Source organism: Grus americana, chromosome 2 (assembly GCF_028858705.1).
Source record: "Grus americana isolate bGruAme1 chromosome 2, bGruAme1.mat, whole genome shotgun sequence".
Taxonomy (NCBI): Eukaryota; Metazoa; Chordata; class Aves; order Gruiformes; family Gruidae; genus Grus; species Grus americana.
In genome coordinates this window covers 44,132,366-44,153,693 of record NC_072853.1, presented here as the reverse complement: position 1 = coordinate 44,153,693, position 21,328 = coordinate 44,132,366, and the positions used below count along the sequence as shown (strand labels likewise).

The window sequence follows — 21,328 nt, the reverse complement described above, 5'->3', positions numbered from 1 at the left end:
TCTGGAGCAATGAAGTTATTTGAGAAAGGTTATCAGCTAACTGAAGTAAAACTGCTTCTCCTTTCATTGTTTTCAGTCCCTTAAGAAGAAAGGAGGGACTTTTTTTAAAAAAAAAAAAAATTGAGAAAAAAAAATCAGAGCGGAAATACAAAAGCAGGACTAAAGAGAGAAGCTTTTCTCAGAGCCTCTGATCTCTATTCTGGACCTCATCCTTTCTCCTCTGGGTGCAGTGCTTCTGTTTTGGCCAATAATCCTCCTATGAAATATGATGTTGACAGAGAAACAAGGTTATCCATCTCACCATTCAGCCACTAGGATTTCCCATATGTTACTGTGTCTTCAGTACAAATACTGCATCCAACATAGATTAGAATGAGGCTTGAAAACTGCTTTTATCAAAAGAACGTGATGGCAAAAATTTTGAGAAACAACTGTGCTAAGCATAAATACAAATGGTACAGGACAACCTTCTAGTCAGGACTACAGATGGAGTAACTACTTTAGCAGTTGTGACTACGGAGTAGGTTAGAAACAGCTGCTGTAATATATTTTTGCCCAGGCAGACAGAACATGATAGTACCTGCCGAAGCTGTGGGCTGGACTGACTGGTGCATCATAGGACACTGCACAACTTCAGTGCTGAAACACACTGAACAATGTAGAAAAAAGAAACAAAATCCCTTTGGATAATAAGGCAGCTGTTCGCTATTTTATAAGGAATCCCAGGGCAGAGCTGCCCTGCTGTTCTATAGAGGAAAAAGTGCTGGCCATAGAAGTTAAGGGGCACATGAAGCCCACATTGAGGGAAAGGATAGAGACAACATCTAATCTGAGGGGATTAGTCTGAATGGTCAGTTAATCACAAGAACTGCAATTTGGGCACAGTAATCAATTAGTCTAGGCCTGACCATAAAGCCTCACTTCATACTAGGTTCTTTGTAAAGCAATCATGTAAGCTTGCCATAAAAGAGCTGAGACAAATTGGTAGCAAATGTTATCATCACAATTTGATTTTAAATAAGAAAGATGCAGCAACGGTGTTTTGGATTCTTCCCAAACAGTTAAGCTTGATGTGTCACCAGCCAAATCCGTTCATTATACCCCTTGGTTTTACGACAGTATACTTCAAAGTATTTTCTCTTCTACTGGGCTATTTTATTACCCTCTCTTCATCCTCACAGAAGGTTTCTGTTGTTCACAGTGGGTGCATGATGTATTTTTGTTTGCACCCCATTCAGTTGAAAAATAAATATCTGAATAAAATTTACCACTTGAAAATGAAATGCTGTAAAAAACTTAACCCACAAGTTTGAAGTTCTAAGTGGAAAATTATTTCGAGTTCACCAGGTAAATTAATTTTATATATTAAAGAAGTAACCTCTTAATAAATTTAAATAACCTCTCCTGAAAAATAGTTTATTTTTATGTTCTTTATTCCACCAAAACTGCATTGCAGTTTTCCAGTCTTTATATTTACATTATTTGCAACTCTTTCCATAAGTGCCAGTACAAATGTAACTGATGAAAATCCAGAATAGTCATACAAATGTTCCTGAAAGCAAGGTGCATTTCTGAGCAATTTTTTTCTGATGCGCAATAATATATATGTATATATTAACAAAGCTTCATAATATAAAATATCTTCCATGGCAAGTAAAACTTCCCCACTTACAGCTTATTCAGATTTCAGTTACATAGACTTCTGCATTTCAAGTTAGTGCAAATAATGAAAGTAAGAGCCTGAGCAGAATGATGTAAATACAATGGAACAAGAGAAACAGCAAAATTTTACCAACTCCCTGCATATGGTTATAACATTTAATCAGTATATCATTAGTATTCTTTATATACAATGTATTTAAATAATTGGCTTGTCTGAACTATAGGCAACAGATTTACAAATTAAAATAAAATAATGTTTCACACAAATATGGAATGTCCGACAAATATATGAAAATAAAATGCACCTAGTAACAAAACGTTGTAAATCAAAAAGGTAAAAGATGTCTTCTCCGTCTTGGAAGATTTCAAGGCACTTTCTTGGCAAATCAGAATTCTCTCCTTAGTAGAAAGTCTGCAAGAGAAAAGGACATGCCATTTTATAACTAGTTTCAAAACACAGAGTCAGACTGCTTAGTATAATTCTGTTTATAAAGCACAGTTTCCTGTGGATTGCATAAATCTTAAGATTAACTCCAGAATGCCAGTGGGTCTTGCTCTCCTGTGAACACTAATGAGTTTTGCCATGGCAAATCCTCAGCGTTGATGCTAAGAGGTTTAACACATAGCGGTCCATGCTGCTGCATCTTATAAGAAGTTTCGCATGCAGAGTCATGTGCATTTCTAGAATCCGGGTATCATCAAGTGCCTCACTTTCATTTGCAAGGATCCGAATTAGAAAAAAACCCCACAAAACCCCACAACAAAACAAAATAAAAACTCTCTAGAAGCCGTAACGGCGAGTAACTAACTGCTGGGCAGCGTGTGCCCCGCACAGCAGCCCCGGGGCCGCCGCGGCGCCCTGCGAGCATCCCGGCAGCTGCCCGGGGCGCGGCGCGGAGCCCCCGCGGGGCCCTTCTCCATGGTGCTGAAACAGCCCGCGGCCGCTCCCCTGCAGCTCCCGCTGCAGCTTGCGCTACCAACTCCCGCGGGAAGATCGGCTTTTCCCAGGCAAAACTTCATTTCTAACGGGAAAAGACCACGTCTTCTTTTTGTATCCGGGAATTTACAGGAGAGGGAGGAAAATATTCGCCTAATAGCACCGTAGTTATCTTTTTATGAGGAAAATGCAGCCTATTTTAGTACATGCAGGAGAAATGGCTAAAATTAGTTGTGAATCCTTCAAGTGGGAGAGCCTCCTTCTTCAAGGCAATCCAGAAACTCCAAGACTCTCAGATGTTAAAGCAAAGGCAAATTCCCTTACAATAAACAGGAACTATGACCCTGTCCTCTCTAAGTTAGTGTGAGGGTGGTGAGGAAAACAGATCCTCTGTGCCAAAAGACGGAGTAGAAGCGATCACCGAATCATGCTAAAAATGTAGTGTTATTGAGGGATGAACATATATAACTCCTGTGCTGCCCAGTCTATTTGGAGAGAAAAGAGAGCGACTCCTGACACTCTTCATTCTGATCAGGAAAATATTTCCATTCCAAAAAGATATTGGATATGAGTAAACATAAAGACCTGAGACTGTCTTACCTCTAGTGAAAATTAGCCACTTTATCTACTTGGTGAAGGAATAGGGTGAGGGAGCACAGAGGCAGCTGGGAAACACTCAGATCATAGTTCTACTTTTTTCTATAATGTTTTCTCTATTTTTAACAAAGTAGAGAGAAAGGCAGCCTAGATAAAACTGTAAGTGAACACAGTGCACACGAGCTGCTAACATTGCTTACCATTTAAACTCTCCCTTCCCCACATGTCATCTCTTTGAGTGTTATTTTTGGCAGGCGAATTAGAACACCTGGATTTGAAAATCATAGCAACTTTTCATCCTTTTGTATTTTAATGATGGAAATATGATGAGATAGATGCTTCTGTACTGTGGCTATGGAGGCAGATCTTTGACTCATCCTCTTGAAAGAAAAGGAAAAAAACAATATTGGAACACCCAGAAATCTTTCTGGAAGCCCTGAGCCATGAAACCAGCGGTGTAAAGGGACACAGATGAGGGGAAAACACAGACTAAATAGGTTAAAGTGCAGAAAATGAGAGATAGGATGTTTTAGAAAACTCAGATTTGAAAGAGAACACTAACAAACAAATAGGAATTTAGGTACCTCAAAAAAAAAAAAAAAGTTAAAAAGGGTATTCAGAAAAGGCTTCCTTCCCTTAGTCATGAAAAGGAGATCCTGGCAAAGTAATGGGATCCCTAGCCCATTTCTGGTTCAGTGCCCCTCATATTTTCAAAATGATATCTGCAAGATCTGGAAGGCAAGAGGCCAAACAGACTGAAAATAGTTAAGAAAAGAAGAAGAGAAAGAAATGATGTCACTTCTTCTCAGCACTGAAATATCGCCATATTCTTCACAGCATTTTCTTACAGCCACCAAAATGAATCCCACCTCCACTTGGAAATCAAATCAGCTAACACTGACTCATATCCTACTCTTCCTTTCTTATTCTTGATTAGTATGAATTGAAGTCTTGATGCAGGAAGAAGTGACATACATAACTCCCCCAAACGCCAAGCTTGCAGTATTTCTCAGTAGGAGGTGGTGAAAGGAAACCATCTTTGAAGAAATTTAAATAAATTAAATTCACTGATTTTATATATTTTATTGGTCAATAATAACCAGTGCAGTTTTTCTAATTACTGTTGGAAGTTTATTGATAATCAAACAACTGGGGAAAACAGCTCACCCAATGATGTTCCTTTTATCAGTGACAATGTGTTTAACTAACACATTTAACATGCTATTCATAAACAAGAATGGACCGGTTCCTTCCACAGCCTGTTACTTGAAGCCTTTAGCTTCCTCACATCTTTATGTTCAGTTTACTTTCATCACCATGAAGTGGTTTTAACTTTAGAGAAGTTCTCAGGAAACAATCTGGGAATGAAATGGGGTCCCAAAGATGCATTAAGTGACAGGGTATCCATGAAGATTGCATTGGCAGACCTGAGACCGAGACGTTCTGCTTCTTCCATGGATTAACAACAAACCCTCCTCTGAAAGGCCTGAAATAAATGTGTTGGTGAAGTCGTCATGCATTTTTTCTTTCACCAACCAGACTCCTCCTTAAAGTTTTAACACCATTGCCTAATTATGCACATAATTATGTGATATAGTGCCACACGTGACTTGTAGGAAATTACAGTGGGGCCTATCAGAGCTATCTGTGCTTCTACGTATTTCCATGAGGAACCAGTCAGTCCTAACAGCAATGCCAGAGCTGCATGTTGATGCACTCTGTTAATACCACATTCTGTATGCACAAGGTACAAGTGTGAAGAAAATCACTAGACCATTTAACAAATAAGGAAATGAGTGGGGAAAATGATACTTACATAGCAAACATCCTAGGACTGTGTACACAAAGGGCTCATTGCTAATCTTGTTAGCAACCTTGCACATCTTTTATAATCTACAAAACAAAATTACCCACAGCAATAATGAATCTCAGTTGACAGATACCCTCAAAAATCTGCATAAAATTAAATGTATAACTCGTACTACAATTTCAGACACTCTACACGGTGAAACCATTCTCTGATGGAAACTCATGAAATTATGTGTGCAAGATGCAAAATTAGCTTGTACCTTATCCTAGCCAGGGCTCTAGAGGAAATGTGAGTGATGGTAGAAATTAATTTTCTACCAAGTAGTTTCCTCCTAAGATGTAGAAGACCAGGTTCAACACTCTACTTTACTTGAGGGAATTTACTTCATTAACTGGGAGGCTATTCTAACCAGCAGACTATGAGGTAGTTTGAGGTCAGGCTCTTGCAAATTTTTTTATTGTTCCACTTAGTATTAACATTGATGGAAACCCATCTTTTCCATGTCTAGGTACACCTCCTAATCATCAGACTAGATATACTAGTGTCTTACCTTCTATCTCTCTTACTTAGGTGCAATTTTCTTCTCCTGCTTGATAAGTATTTTAATAAATCTTAATAGAAATTGTGCCAAACAGCAAGAGACTGAATGCTAACCTGGGTTCAGTTCTTCAGGGAATGTTTGTACAGAATATAGCCATGTCAACAGGAGAGGAAGTAACTTATCCTCAGACATCCTATGGTGGCTAAGGTGTCCCTGAAAGAAAATATTAGATCCCTCTAAAGAGATAGGAAAAGAACCTGGCTACCATCAGCCTTGGCAGCTATTCTAAACCCTGGGTGCTGGATAAGGTGGAGACAGTTTTGAAGATTTAGCTTTTCTTTTTAGATCAATAGAACATTTTAGGTTGAATGAAACTCATTGTCTGCTTTGGGTTTGGTTGATGTAAAGGAGAAAAAAAAACCCCACCCTGCTTTCATTTTAATTACATTTTTTATTTTACATTTTGTTTTGGTAGTTGAACTTAAAAATCAGTTCTACATGCAGTCCTAACCACAATCCTGGTTTTAAATTTAGAAAAAAGCTATTTAATTAGAAGAGAAATATTATGACTGTGTTTCTTCATAAATAAAATGAAGCACTCAGGCAATACAGAGGAGTCCAAATAATATTCATATACTCTGGATCGATGTATCAAGGTATGCAATATGCAACATGTGTGGTATTTTTTTCTGTAACATGTAATAGATATACGTCTAGCCTACTCGTATGTCTACTCACAAAGTTATATGTATATCTTTTGAGGATCAGCCATGCCTTTCTACATTCCAACTTATGAACAGTGTAAGGGCAGATGGAGACAAGGGCTGCTCCAGCCCCTTTCAAAAAAGCCAGATCCTCTGAGGTGCTGAGCTTCGGTGAGAGAGCATCTCAGCTGCTCAGAGAAAGTGCTTGCCATCTTTCTAAGTGATGCAGACAAGAAGCGTCATTATTTTTTCAAGTTAAATGCTGAAAAATTTCCAAAGCATCGTGGTCCATAGTTTGTGTTTACACATCACTAGTAAGATTCATCTTTTCTAATTAAATGGCATTGCTTATTTTCCACTCACTTTATTTGAATTGTCCATTGCACTGGAGAATGCTGAAGTAACTTCTTTTTAAGGTATTTCCATTTTGGTTTTTTTTTGTTTGTTTGTTTGGTTGGTTTGTTTGGTTGTTTTATCCATTAAATGACATCTTAGGACAGTTTTATTTTTCAGTCTTTCTGACAAAATTACATTCAGGCTGTGTTAAAGCAAAACTTCTGTGGATTTCACACTGGAATATTTTTTGACAAGAACAGCACGTATCAGTAACAGAAATGATTAATTAATTGATTTTATGTTCTTTAACAATGGGCATATAATAGAAAATTATAACCACAAACTGAAATATACTAAAAAAAAAAATAAGTTATAACCATACTATTGATTGTTAAGAGAAGGTAGAGAATGGTTCAGATGTTATCTTATTGCACAAGTTAATAAGCAGAGGTAAAGGGAGCAGGAAGGAGAGCATGGCTTCATATCTGCTCTCTGCATAGGCATGCCCAACTGCTTTTTCTGTGTGTAGCTTTCATTTCATTTGTGTTTCACCTTGAAGGAACTCCATTATATGCAGCTGACTGCAAGTGCATTAATAGAAAATCTTTGTAGGTTAGAAAACCTTGGGTATATTTTGTAGAATAGTGCTAAAGAGCAACAGTTACCAAAGGACCAGCACATCAAACCCTTAGCAGGACAAGTAGGTGTTTTTAAACAAGTATCACAGCTAGTGTTATAAGGTACTTTAATCGCTACTCACAGGCTGGTGTTGAGCAATCCCTTGTGTTGTGATACAGTCGATGAAAGTGCTTGCTACACTCTGACGAAAACGTGACCGGCCCTGTTTGAAAGAAAGCAGGAGTTAACCACAAGCTTTCAGTGTCACTGCTTCACGGCTTCAGTGAATGATATCAACACATAGAATTAATTTCCATGTGTTTTGACAAATTTACATTTCATTTTTTACTACACTTTAAACAATTATAACAAGTATAACAATGCTACTGACATAACAGCAAGAAATACTCTTGCTATGCTATTATGCTCATGATCTAAATCACAGAAGAATGGCCCTTGGAAATTATGGACTGGCTTGGCCTTGAAATTCCAGTAATTCAAAATTAACAGTAAAATTTCTTATATGTTGAAAAATGGAATGGTGTAACTACAACAGAATTTAGTTTGCTCAGTAGTCATCAGTATTCTAATGTAGACGGAATAATGTAGAAGGAATGCAGATATTATTTGTAAAGATAAATAAAAGCAACATTTTAAGCAAACATGAGTTTCTAAGCCCTGGAAAGGTGAAATAGTTTCATGTACTAATGCTTCTAATTTGCGCACAGATAGTTTATGAAGTTCGTAATATACAACGTGGGTGTTAAGGGAAAAAAATGACAGCTGAATAGCATCTAGGAACCTGCTGTCCTTTTCAAGTAGTCCTAGCAAGAAAGGATGCAGAAGTTCAGAGGGTAGTATGTGTTTCAACATTTAGGTGAGGCAAATCCCTGTGTGCTCAGCGTGTAGTGTGCTGTGTCTCTGCTCTTCCAGTCCGTGCTTCCTTCTCTGGATATCAGTGTCATCTACCCACATTAATATTTGATAAGATTATATAGTACTGGTCTCCAAAACATGGCTGAAAGGTAACAAGTTGCCAAAGAGCCCTTCCATCATTGCTGATGGCCCCGGCAAGGTGTTACTGATGGCATCCAAGTTGAAAAGGAGAGTAAAAATGTACTATTTGCATCATGTAAGCTGCTTAGCCATACTACCACTGACAGCTGAGGATGACTTTCCTGTGATTTGGACAGAAAACACTGACATAAATTGACACTAACTGAACAAGAGTCAATTTAACTTGTATCCTCTACATTCAGCACAAAAAGGAATCCTGAATATGAATAGCTTGTTTCAAGCAGTGCTACAAAAGGATCCATATGAAGCACACTGCTTTGACTAACTTTCCTGTCAGAGGAAGATAGTAAGCATTTCTGGGCAAAATTTATTTATTTCACAATTTGAAAGGTGGTTTATCACCCTGCTAAAACATACCAGGCCAATTCTCTCTGGATAATGGAGCCAAACTACCACAAGCTTGAGAAAAGATTCCTCCCCATGACAGTGAACACACTCAAACATTAAATATATTTTACAGTAATATGTAGATTTAATGCGATTTTTCAGCCACAAATAAGCTTTTCAATAAGCTGACAAAGCAGCCTTTGCAACTTCGAACTGGAAGTTTGTTGCCATTTTTTATCTGAGTAATTAGGCTCAAGAGAATGTACGTAAATTGAAATTATCCAAGATATATGGATATAACATCAGCTTTTGTCACTAAATAAATTCTACATCCCTTCAGATAATATATGGCTTTCTAACGCTCTTCCTTGCCATCAAAAATAGGCCGTTAATTTTATTTGTGCCTTACAGAGCACTCTCTGTCAGCTGGCTTTTCAAACTGAATTGATAGATAGCTTTATGACTCACAAGATTATTTATGATTTTTCCTATAAGCAAGGACTGTTACATATGGTTCTTATTTGGCTTTAAAATGTGTCTACTATTCTTGGCATAGTAGAAGTGTACAATAATTTTCTTAACCCTGAAACTGTAAAGATAATGGACTGTAAAGATAATGTTGATTTCCCCCTCTCTCCTCTTTTTCACAACTTCAGTAGTTTAGGATGTTCTAACTCTCAAACTACTAAGGAATATATCTGAACAGTTTATTTAACTAAGATTGATAGAAAAAGGATTATGATTTGAACGGCAGCAAGAAAAACAAAGTTAGGCTGTTTTAAGAAAACAGCTGTGGATTACAGGACCTAATAAAGCTGTGAAAAAGAAAGAAAGAAAGAAAGAAAGAAAGAAAGAAAGAAAGAAAGAAAGAAAGAAAGAAAGAAAGAAAGAAAGAAAGAAAGAAAACAGGCAGAAAACCCCATCAATGAAGATATTAAGAGCATAATTGAAAAAAAAAAAGCAAAAGAAAAGAAAAAAGATATATGCAGAACTTCTGAGCCAACAAAGAAATAAACTTCAAGAATTATGGAATGAATTTGCTTTCCTTATTCATTCCAGCTAATCTTAGTCAAATAATTTCAGCAATTTAGATGGCAACTACTCATGCAGAAAAGCACTATTAATTTAATGAATGGCTCCAGAAACAAGCCTTCAAGTATTTTCTTTCTTTTTCTTTTCTATGATTTAATATTCTCAAAATACCTTCTGTAAAACTCATGGTTGCTTTTCACTGTTGTTTCTGAGTAATGAAATTTGTTCTGTCTTCATTATTCAGCTTCCCCAGATTCTTATCCTGAGCTTTTTATGGTAGCTGAGCAGTTTCCAAAGTTAAAAATGAAAAGGAAATGTATCAATTATTAATATAAGCAAATCTTTCTTGTCTATCCTCCCCAGGAGAATAATTTCCAGTACTCCTGTTCTACATGGGATGGCATAGTTGGATGTCTATGTTCTTTTCACTTCTTTCTCATATGGACTGGAAATGGTAATGTTCATAATTCCTCTTGTTTACTGTATGAGCGAAGGGCCAGCTGGGTGTAGCACGTTTCCTGTAGATGCTGTTACGCTGCAGTTAGAAGTTGGCAGCAAGATCCTTAAAGTAGTGCTTATCCTAAAGGTTTGAGGACACTTCCCTCATGCAAAAGAGACAACAAATTCTTTTCCTTCTTGCCAAGGACTGTCTGAAATTTCCAGCAAAGAGGAAATGCATAATTATATCCAATTCTCTTCTTCTTGCTCCAACTGCCAAGTATTTCTCTAGTTTTCAGTTTCACTAATCTCAGTAACATTTAAAATCACCAACAGATTTGCAGTGTCATACTCCGAAACCTTCACTTTTCTGAATTACAGAACATTTGGAACTGGAGAGTAAAGAATCAGTGCAAGCATCTTGCTGTTGGCAACTCTTTTTGCCTATATTCAGAGGGTACAGTATTTTTCCAGTTGTTACAAGATAAGAGTCCCAAAGGTAAATGCATTTTACAACTCCACCTTAGTTTTCAAGTACAAGTACTTGACTGTAATCATATTAGACTTTCATATTTGAAACAGCAAATTATTTTTTCTGATTCATTTACACTGTTTAATCCTTCCTTGTTCTATTTGTTTGCCTTGTTAAAATAACCATCCACACATATACATCATGAGACAGAAGACAAAATGTGTTTCCCTGATACAGTGAAAACTTACACTTAAATCTGTTTCTGAAAGGTATATGCAGTCCAATAAGAAGTTTTAAAATTAGTAAAATTGAAAACAAATATGGTAGGACTGAGAAAAATTATGGAAAAATACATATATTTAAAATTCAAACTGTACTGAATTCTCTTATTAAAATATGACTTGCCAGAGATAGCAGATAGGTGCTCACACATATCGCATTTGTAACACCGTACTGGCAATTGTTTGCACGTAGGTATACAACAGAGTACCTATAGCATACAGACATGTATACATTCAGTACCTACAGCTATTAAACTTGTAATGTAGCTCCAAATCAACAAGGAACAACAGGATGATAAAAATGAAACAATAAGTTTTAAATCATGAATATTTTAACTTACCATGTTTTAAAAGTTATTTTAAGCTAGATTATTCAAAGAGAGACTCAAATTTAATTAAACTTCTGTAAAAACTTCTAGTCCTAAACAATGCAAATTTAGCTTCACAAATGTTATACTTCGTTCAGAACCTCAAGAAAGGTAATGGTGTGACTCGTGGCTACTTAGAATATGCATATGTAGGTAAATTAAGAGCAAGCAGCTGCCTTACCTGTAAAATGTTTTATGAATTTGTCTTTTAGACTGGAATCTCTTGGAAAAATTTCTGAGGAGAGAAAAAAAAAAAAAGTATGTAATATAGGAATTACACTAAAAGCTCTGAAAGCATAATATGCCAGGATGTCTGCTGTAAAGACACCCAATAGCTTCCTAAATTAACTACGAAATTAATTTTCACAGTTGTGTGTGTGTGTGTGTGTAAACAACAATGTGAAATGTTTCAAGTAATTCACAGATGAATACCAAATGGTCATCCTACAACACAGTCTATCAGATGTTCTGACAATCATTTCTACACACTTCAGGTCTGTGTTGAGCCATAATTTTATGAATATTTATATAAATAATATAAGTTATCATGTTATGACAAGTATTTGAGTACCTGAACAAATCATGTAAAATACCTAGATAAATACAAACTAAATACCATATTTGGGGGTTTGAAATAACAGGTACCTGAAGAGAAAAACCTCCTACAGATCATGTAAGAGAGATATAGGTCATACATATTTTCATTGCACTATTAGTCAAAAAATAGTACTCCTCTCCAATGAAAATTGCTGTGGATTTAAAAAAAAAATCCCTTTCCATATATGGTATTTTTTCCAAAAAGTAGAAGAGAAAACACAAGTCTCAGAACAGCCAAAGGAATCAGGCGGAACAGAAACTGGAGCTAACACAAAAACTCTACTCACTTTTTTTTTTTTTTTTTTTCAGTGGGATGTTGCCTCTGGCTTACGGCAGAAACTTTTGATGCAAGTAAATATTCTCAGAACTGGTACATTTCCCCTCAACCTCATAAATTTTCTACTGAAAAACTGTATTAAAAAATTCTTGGGTAACTGCAGTTATTATTGCAGACAGCTACTGTATATAACAGTTGCATGTTACATTAAATTCAAAAGAAATGCCTTTCTTAGCACTAATACAAGGAATATGATTAATTCACAGCATTAGGACCTGCAGCTAAACATATTTATTCACTAAAATATTTCCTTTCCACTAAAGTCATTTTAACTCTTGGTATTCTCCCACTTTTTTTTTTTTTTTCAATTCCTTGTCTGAATTAACATTTAGCTCAGAAGAGAGTGAGTTTCCTTTCATACTATAGGAAGATGTTGGTTATCTGCCAAAATAAATTCTTACCGCTGGCTTTAGGCAGTTTCTCAGAGGTCACATGAGTGTATTTTTAGGCTGGGATTTTAAGCTGAAATGCTCAAGTCTTACTGCAACTCAGCAAAGTTAGGGGACCAAATTTACTTAAGACTCCTCGAAAAGTCTCAGTTTTAACTAACTTGTTTCCTTATCGCAAATGAAATACCACACCTTCTCCATTAAACTGAGAATTTTACTGACATGAAATGTCAGGTAGTTTAAGATTACACAGAATGAAGCCTATGAAAAACCAAAATAGTGAAACAATCTGTGTGAGTTTTGAATGAGATGCTTCAAGTTGCCCAGTACCGATGAATAACCAAAGCCTGGTGAAGGTTGGGCTAACAAGCAATTTCTGCTCTGACAAAGAACATTTAGACCCAGGTCCTTTCAAAGTCTATAGAATTTGCTACGGGAACGGTAGCTGCCTTTTGCCCCATAAAATTCTTTAGGAAAAGTCCGTAATACAGTATGCAGCCAAAACCCCACCCCTAAATGCACAGAAGGTAAAGCAGGACAACAGCCTTGATGCTCAGGCAAGCAGCTAGGCATTGCAAGCATAAAACTGCGGCTGTAGCTGTGTCAGTAAGCCTGAGAAGGAACGCTGCAGGGTCTGCTTCCCACGAGTAACCCAAGGCGGCCCAAGGTTCGCCCCAGCCTGGCTCCGCCTGTCCCAGTAGGGAAAACTAGGTCAGGCGTGTGCTGGAAAGCGGCGGAATGGTACTGACTGCGTGCCTGCTCCTCCCCTGCTGCGCCTGCCATCCCTCCGGGCAGCAATCTGCTTTGCAACTTGTGCCCACGTTTCTGCTTTCTTCAAGCGTTCGTTTTCTTAATAGTACAGTGCATTCACTCGGTAGAACGCAATCAGTGAGCCCCAGCCCTCCACAAAGGCAACCTAAGCTCATTTGCGTGAAAATCACGGGCAGCACAGGTTACCGGAACACTTCTGTCCCCCGGCGGGGGCAACTACTCTGCCTGAACTATGAATTGCCCGACACGAGCACAGTAATTTTCTTCCATGTTCCAGCAGCACAGCCAAGCCCTCCCATCTGTACACAACAGTGAGGCTGAGGTCTCAAAGGACTCGGCATTTCAATCAAACTGATGAACATCTTTTTTAAATAGAATATGCTGACTCCCGACCAGATCACACCGCAGCCAGAAGCAGGATCTCAAGTCCGTACGGGATGCTTTTATAAAGCACTGAAAAATCATCACGACAAAACCACTTCACTCGCTTTTCCTGGCTTCTAACAAGTTACTCCAGTCATATTTCATGTGGTATCTATCACCTGTTAAGACAGACAGCTTAATATCCATTCTCACAATGTATGGTCGCATCCTCACAATGCAAGTTAAATTCCTTTGGAATATTAATTTCACAAAGTAAAAGCAGAAACATGAAAATAATAAGATAGATTGGCAAAGCTTTACTAAAATCAAAACACTTGAAAGTCACTGGGCAAAACCACAAAAGAAACAGGGAAATGGAAGAATAAAATGTTTTAAGTGTGAAACTCACATGAACAGGAAATATTGAGTGGACAGAGTTTATTCAATCCATTCTTGCCTCGTTACACAAACTAATAAAATACAGCCAGTATATATCCCACAGGACATAGTAACTGATTGGTTTTAGTCAGCTGGGACAACATTCAGACTGTGGCATTCTTGTGCCCAGGCTTACAAAACCTGCGCTGCTCACCAGAGAGAGGGCATCTGAGTTAAAAGGCACTGGTGCTACTGACCCTGGGTTCATCCTGGATACAGTCTCAGTTTATAATCAAAAATAATCTTAGTTCAAGGATTTCTTTCTTATTTACACTAGCACCTCTATGTGTGTCCTTAGATAATTACTCATCCGGGGCAAAATGCTGCCCATGCTACACCCCTTCCACAGAAAGCAATGGCCATGGACAACTATTAAATGGTGCTAGGACAGATCTGCTACTGCACCTTCCGTCTAAAACACTAAGAAAAAAAATCTAGGGACAAGACTAATTTAGAGGGTTTTCCAGCTCTGCTTGACAGACAGAATGGTTAAGTTTATACTGCAAATTTGGTTCTAAACCATCCATACTGTTAATTTTCTCAAGTTGTGACACTTCACAGAAGGTCTTGTGGCTTCAGGTAAAAAATGACTGGATCTGCTTGAATTTTATCCCATGCTGGGATCAATGAGATGATGGGGAGACCTAGCACGGTCTGAGCTAAGAAGCAGTGAGCAACAGCTGCTCCAGCTCCCCACTCTTACATTTTGTTGTAAACTTTCCAAAGTTGATTTAAATCACTGTTGTTAAGCTAATTTCCTAGAAAATTATTCTGTACACTTTTCAGTTGTTATTCAGCACCTGGTAGCTGACATGAATATTTAATTTTTCACTAATTTGGACACAATTACAGAGAGGTAGAAGACTAAATAAGCCACAGCCCTGGGCTCGGGCATATGCTTAACCTGCAATATAAGACATAATTTCTTCACCTCAGATCAGGCTTTTCACCTTTCCGTGCCTTTGGCCTCTCTGTGTTTTGTCTGTTCAGACTGCAGAGCTGTGACAGCAGGTGCTGATTTTTACCCTGTATTTACACTACCATCTCCAGCACTATGTCACCATAGTCATGCCTGGAAAATTCATGTCCTGCTGTAGTGTAAATAACTCGCGCTCGCAGGACTGAAATAAGCCAAACCCACACAACAGTTTGTAGTCTCGGGGCATGAAAACTCCACATCCTCAGGTGATATCACCTTGGCAGAAAAAAGTCAAGATCTCAATTTGTTTATGCTCCCAACAGGCAGTCTTTGCTTATTTTTAGCTTATTCAGAGAAGCCATGTGAACCAGCCAGCAAAAATTACTCCAGAGCTTGGCCCAGTCCAGGTCTACACCAGGGGGATCTACGATGTCTCACTGCAGGCTGTACTGTAGGCAAGCACAGAAAATGTGAAGTAGCAGAGCTCAGGCTCTGCTTCATTGGCCAAGTCCCTTAATCTTTCTATATAAGAAAAAAGTCTGCATCGAGAATCATAATCTCTTTTTGGAAGAATATTCAGGCATCTAAAAAAAAACCCCAATAAAATCCAAAGCAATTTTTCCTCAATTACTAAAAAGAAAAGAAAAAAAATCAACCCTTAAACCATTTACGGAAAACTTCTCCATAGCAGGTAAATGTTTCAGAAAAACGTAAGCATATCCAAATGAACATAAAACCAGAAATTACGTTAGTTATCAGTATACCTATGTCTGCCACCTAACTGATATTTGTCAGATTTTCATGCAGGTGCTAAAGTGCTCTCCATTACAGAAATTAAAGCTTGGCATCTTTAGCCAGGTCTAATAATTATCCATTTTCCAGAATATCCATTGTTAATTTGGGATACCCACTGTTATTTTGTACAACATTCCTTGAAATGATATGTCACATGATGGAATAAGAGGTGTTTCTTGGGTTTATGTTGTTCTGCACTTCAAGTTACTTAATAGAGCTAGACAGTTCAAATGATTATAACCTCACAGAATTATTTTTTACAATATAATACATAGTACAAGATATAGTCAATAGCAATGGTAATACATCTTATTATATCATATAACGGTTATATGACCCTGATCTGGTTTTTATTAATTCTGGTAAAGACATTTTGAGTTGATGTAATTGTTCTTCAGAAAGGGCAATGCTTTAGAATTACCCTTCTTTCTTTGCTTTTTATTCTTCTTTCCTAGTCATATTTTCTTTGACTTTATAATCCTTTTCAAGCCAAATTTATTTTAATACAAAGCAATACATTTTAGAGGGTCTTGCATTACCAACCTTATAATATTTTTTTCCTAGACTAATATAGATTAATCTAGATTTTGCACAACTGTCACACATACAATCTCATGAAAAACTTAATTCCCACATATTTTGTTTAAAGTAATTTTATAACTATGGCATTTAGAAAATAAATGTTTTATTGTGCGTGTTCTTCTTTCTGTCTGTGAAATGGCAGAAGAAAACTGTCAGCAGTGAGATGCAGCTGACTCTTCTATTATAAACCCAGATGCAGGCTTCTAAAAATGTTGCTCTGGCATGAAAATAGCATGTGATTATTTTATTTTTTGTTAAAGATCATTTCATGTTACGAACCTGCTTACAACACAGTATATTTTAATAAAGTTTTAATTAAAGTTGACATTTAGAAGGACAAGATTCTTCAAAGCTTCAACTTAAAGGCTGTATTTGTTCACGGTAGAGGAATAAATCTTGCAGCAGTTGAAATATCATGCTTCTACAAATATTGGAACACTGTCAGCAAAACTGTCTCAAGTAATTGTTAAAATAGAGAAGTCCCATTTATTTGGACGGAGCTTTTCTTTACTAGAAACTCCCCGTAGTGCCTAAAGATGGCAACCCTTGTCTACTGTGACAATACTGCAAGGTGAAATATCAGTAGCAGTAGGTTTGCATACATTCAGCAATGTCAAGATGGATTTAGTTTACAGAAAAATAAAATGTATGGTGATAAAAGTGATAGTAAAATCTTTCAAATGTAAATTCATTAAAAAAAATAATAAGGTGTCAGAATTACTTAAGCATAGAGACGAAAATAGACAGGGAGGAGAGAAAAATACCCAAGTAAAGCAATATACTAGAAACATGAGTGAACGGAATGACATTGCAATGCCAGGACGAAAGTATCCTCAACATGATTGTCTTAAAAATATATGAAATCTTTACAAAAGCAGTGCTTTAAAATATATACATATATATATTCAGAAACCTTAATGACTCAAACCATCCTTCCTCTGTATGCCTCAATTTACAGATGTACTGATTTCTATAAATGATAAGAAGAGATGTAGATCCTCGGTTAAATTAAAAAAAAAAAAAAAAAGTTTTGCTCAAAATCAACAATTAGCATAGAAAACAGTGCAAAGATAAGGCATCCTAGTGGAGAAAAAAATGTTACTGTTCATTTTGATAAGATGGTGTGATGTTAAGTGTAGGTGTTTGACTACAGTGTCACACCTAGGAATCAGATGGTAAAATCCCCTGCGTGAATAAATGGAGCATGAAGCATGCATCTAGAGACCTGATTCGGGTAGTTCTGCTAGACGTAGACAGAAATACGTGGTCACCACTGTGGGCAGCTGTCCCTGGGAGTCAATCCCACTCTGGCTAGGGCATTTGCCACACCGTGGTTTCACAGTGCTCGGGACAACAGCTCCTAACAGCCCTCAGCAGCAGGTGACATTAAGCAGAGTTGAATGAATTAACATATACTTCTTTCTTCAGTACCCTGACCAATTAAAAGATCTTAATTTCTTACTTTCATTATTATACTTTGGCTGTGACCAGATTGCCCAAAACTCTTACTTCTGAGCCCATGGCTGGACAAAATTCTTACTGGCAAAACTGAGGATTTCCAGCAGCTTCGACTATGTTGGAAATGCTATTTTGTTTTTCTGCTGCTATTTCATTGCTATCAGAATGGCATTACTTTTTGTCCTGCAAACAATAGCCATATTAATATAGATTGAAATATCTCTCTGGATCCTCATGTGCCATCTGATACAGCAGAGAAAGAGAGTGTGCAGTTCTTTGTTGAAAATGCGTGACATTTGTATTCCCTAGTCAGGGACCACCAATTGATTCTGGGGTCTGTCCAAGAGTGCTCAAAATCCTTACGACAAATTTGTGGTTGTGTTACAACTCAGTTTACAGGCTGATATATTTAATGCATTTTCTATTGCAGTTTCCCATAGGGAGGCAAGAAAAACCACAACTTTGTGCAACAGAGCGCGACTTCTTCCATCATTAACAATCATAAATCATTAAATATTTTCTATTATTTATGTTAGAAATAACTGCCATATGAGAACATATCTACTTAAATGACGTAATTTAATTCTCTTAGCCTCTTCTTCTGTGGCTTCTACCACATAAACTGTATTTCTGCTTTTGATATGTTCTTTTTTTTTCCAGTTTTCCATAATTAAAAGCTTTATAATAATTTCTATAGTTTCTAATTTTCTTAGTAATTTTTTTTGCAATTACACACACACACAATTTTCCCCCAATATATCTGCAATTCATTCCTTTAGACAAGGGGAAATATCTATTTCCATGTGCAGTATTCCGAGACATCACTGTGTTACTACTTCTGTTAAGTAACACACACAGTTCCCACTTATGGAATACTTTTATTTTGAGACTTTGATGTGTACATACTAAGTTCCACGGGGCATAGATGGCAAATGAGTCAATGCTCCAGACAGATGCATTCCTTTCTCTATGTAATATTGTTGTTTGAAATTCAAAACTCGCCAGATTCTTCCAAGTGCTCTGTAATGAACATTACAATAAATTAGCAAAATTTTTTGCATTTTCTATCACTGTCTGCTCTAGCAGGTGAGAAATTATCTAGTATCTGAGTATTTTCTGGGAAGAAAAAAAAAAAAAGCCTCAAATAAACACCCAAATCAACACTGCTTGGATTCAGAGAGATGAGAGCGTCTGCTCAAGAGAAAATCCTGAATTAATCTACAACTGCATACCACTGCCATCTACTGAATGTAGAATATGCTGAATGTACTCATGCATACCTTTCTACTCTGAGAGTGTAGTTTACTAGGCTTCCCATTTACTCCATCTAACAGGAGCCCTTTCAGTTCTTGCAATACAAAGTGTACTCTAGAGCTTAAGGGTGACAAATAGAGTGCAATTAAGAATTCATAATGAATGACTTGGTCAATTTATCTTCTGCTTCTTCAAGAGTAGCCATAAACAGTATTCTAATCTCTGGATTTATTTGCTGTCCATAAAATCTTTGTTCGATATTTCAACTTATAGAGAATATTTGTCCCTGTCCCTGCCCGCAGCAGGGGGGGTGGAACTAGATGATCTTTAAGGTCTCTTCCAGCCCAAACCATTACATGATTCTATGATTTGTAATGCACATTGCGATATGATTGTACCTCATTAGTCAAGTCCTAAAATACTAGTTCTGCTCCCATGTCAAATAAATGCTTCCGTGCTTATTTACTTGTCCAGGTTTGAAACACTGCTGCTAAGGATACTTAAACTAGTGACTGAACATTTACTTTTCCTGATACTCATTTCAGTAATATTTTTCTGATATGAGCATGGCAAATAATACTCCTTTTAAATGCTGAGTAATTAGTATGTTCTCAAATTATCCAGCTTTAGTTATGAATACAATATCTGGTGTTACATATATAAAATTAAAAGTCTTCATTCCGTAACTTTCATCAGGAACTTGAGCAATAAAGTGGGCTGTGACATCAGTCAGTTTAGAAGTACAATAGTAGGACCTCAAAGAGAAAGCCTAACAAGGTTTGCTTTCATTATGGCTAATAAAGTTTACCAAGTCAGCCACCATTGGCAAGAGCACCACATTAAAAAAAAAAAAAAATCAGTGTAATTCTTCACTGCGCTAAAGATGTATGTAAAAGGAAGCACCAGCTTCTAAAATCTCAGTCTGGCATTTAGTCACAAATTCTGGTTTTTTCCTCTCTTCCCTCTGCCAATATATCACATGTAGTGCCAACCATTCATTCTTATCCCAGAGTCCCTACTCACCTATGTCATATCTCTTACCCTTGTAAGCCTTATCTACATGAGTTGCTCCCTTAAACCCACGGGGATTAATATTCACAGAACATTCATAGGAGAGTCACTGCAAACTATTTGGTTCTACCAAAATTGCAGTATTGCAAGTACTGAACATTTTTTAAAGTGCCCAAAGTATTGCACAAAGAGACTCCTAAAGCTGATGATAAAAACAGACAAGGAAACCTTCTACAAACCAAAGAAAGTGAGAAGATGAACACATTAAAAAACCTATAAAGAGCAAAGGCATACTGCTTTCCTAATTCAGCATGCCTTGTTTTTGTCTGTAGAACTATATGTTTATATGTTCTCATAACATTTGTTTGATGGATTGACATACGTGGACTACAGTGTGGAGTAGATTTGAAGTATTTGAAATTTCTAGTTCTTCACCCTTTTTTTGGAATGGAATATTTATTTATTTATTTATTTTTAAAGATTTCTAAAAATAGTCTTGAAATAGTTTTGAAGTGCTGCCTTTTTATAGTGATCAAGGTCAAATTCCATTTGCACTGATGGCTGTGTAGTCCCCCTCACCCGTCAACACCCCATTAATCTAATTGCAAAGGAATTATGGAAAGGTTTGTGGACCCATACATTTTTCAGCTGTATTGTTATTACAGAGACGTTCAGGTGGGTACCAATAAAACAGATGACTAACTTCAGACACTTGATTTCAGTTGGATGTATAGCCTTTATTTGAGTGATGGGGCACTACAGTTTAGCAACACTCTGTTATAAATAGTATGGAAGATTCTGTACATACTATAACATAATATAAATAGTAACACAAAAAAGCAAGCCCAATGTGACTTGGACCTCTCTTCAAGAAGAAAGGGCTATTTATTTATCTCTGCTGATAAATAGGCAAGACTAGTCTTACGTTAGCTAGGCACATTCTAGTTCTCTGAAAAGGTTATGAACAAGGTTCTAGGATGTGTTGCCTGAAATAGCAAATGGCTGGATTTAATAAATCCAATAGGTTTATGCCATATGATTCTAAGTGTGAAATACTAGCTTTAATTCAACAAATATCTACCTCAGTTATGTTCTATTGGGTCATGGCCTATGAGCACCTAAGAGGGTGGAGTTTCTCCTGGAATCCCTACTACTCCTGCCCCTGTAGAGTTCTTTTGATTAAATGCTATGTCTTACCTGAAGATTATACAAGC

The 21,328-nt window shown here is 37.0% G+C and overlaps 1 protein-coding gene across 2 annotated transcripts in view; it reads right to left on the bottom strand.

Moving 5' to 3' along the window:
* Positions 1 to 1,407: 1,407 nt before the first annotated feature.
* The window catches only part of ALKAL1 (ALK and LTK ligand 1), a 36,596-nt gene continuing 16,675 nt past the window's right edge, over positions 1,408 to 21,328 (bottom strand). For both annotated transcript variants that reach the window (XM_054816842.1, XM_054816843.1), the window contains exons 3-6: positions 11,382 to 11,435; positions 7,348 to 7,428; positions 5,013 to 5,089; positions 1,408 to 2,074 (exon numbers count right to left, since the gene is read on the bottom strand). In XM_054816842.1, coding sequence (XP_054672817.1) covers positions 5,025 to 5,089; positions 7,348 to 7,428; positions 11,382 to 11,435 — 200 coding nt within the window. In that variant the 3' untranslated portion in view covers positions 1,408 to 2,074; positions 5,013 to 5,024. The remainder of the gene's footprint in view (positions 2,075 to 5,012; positions 5,090 to 7,347; positions 7,429 to 11,381; positions 11,436 to 21,328) is intronic.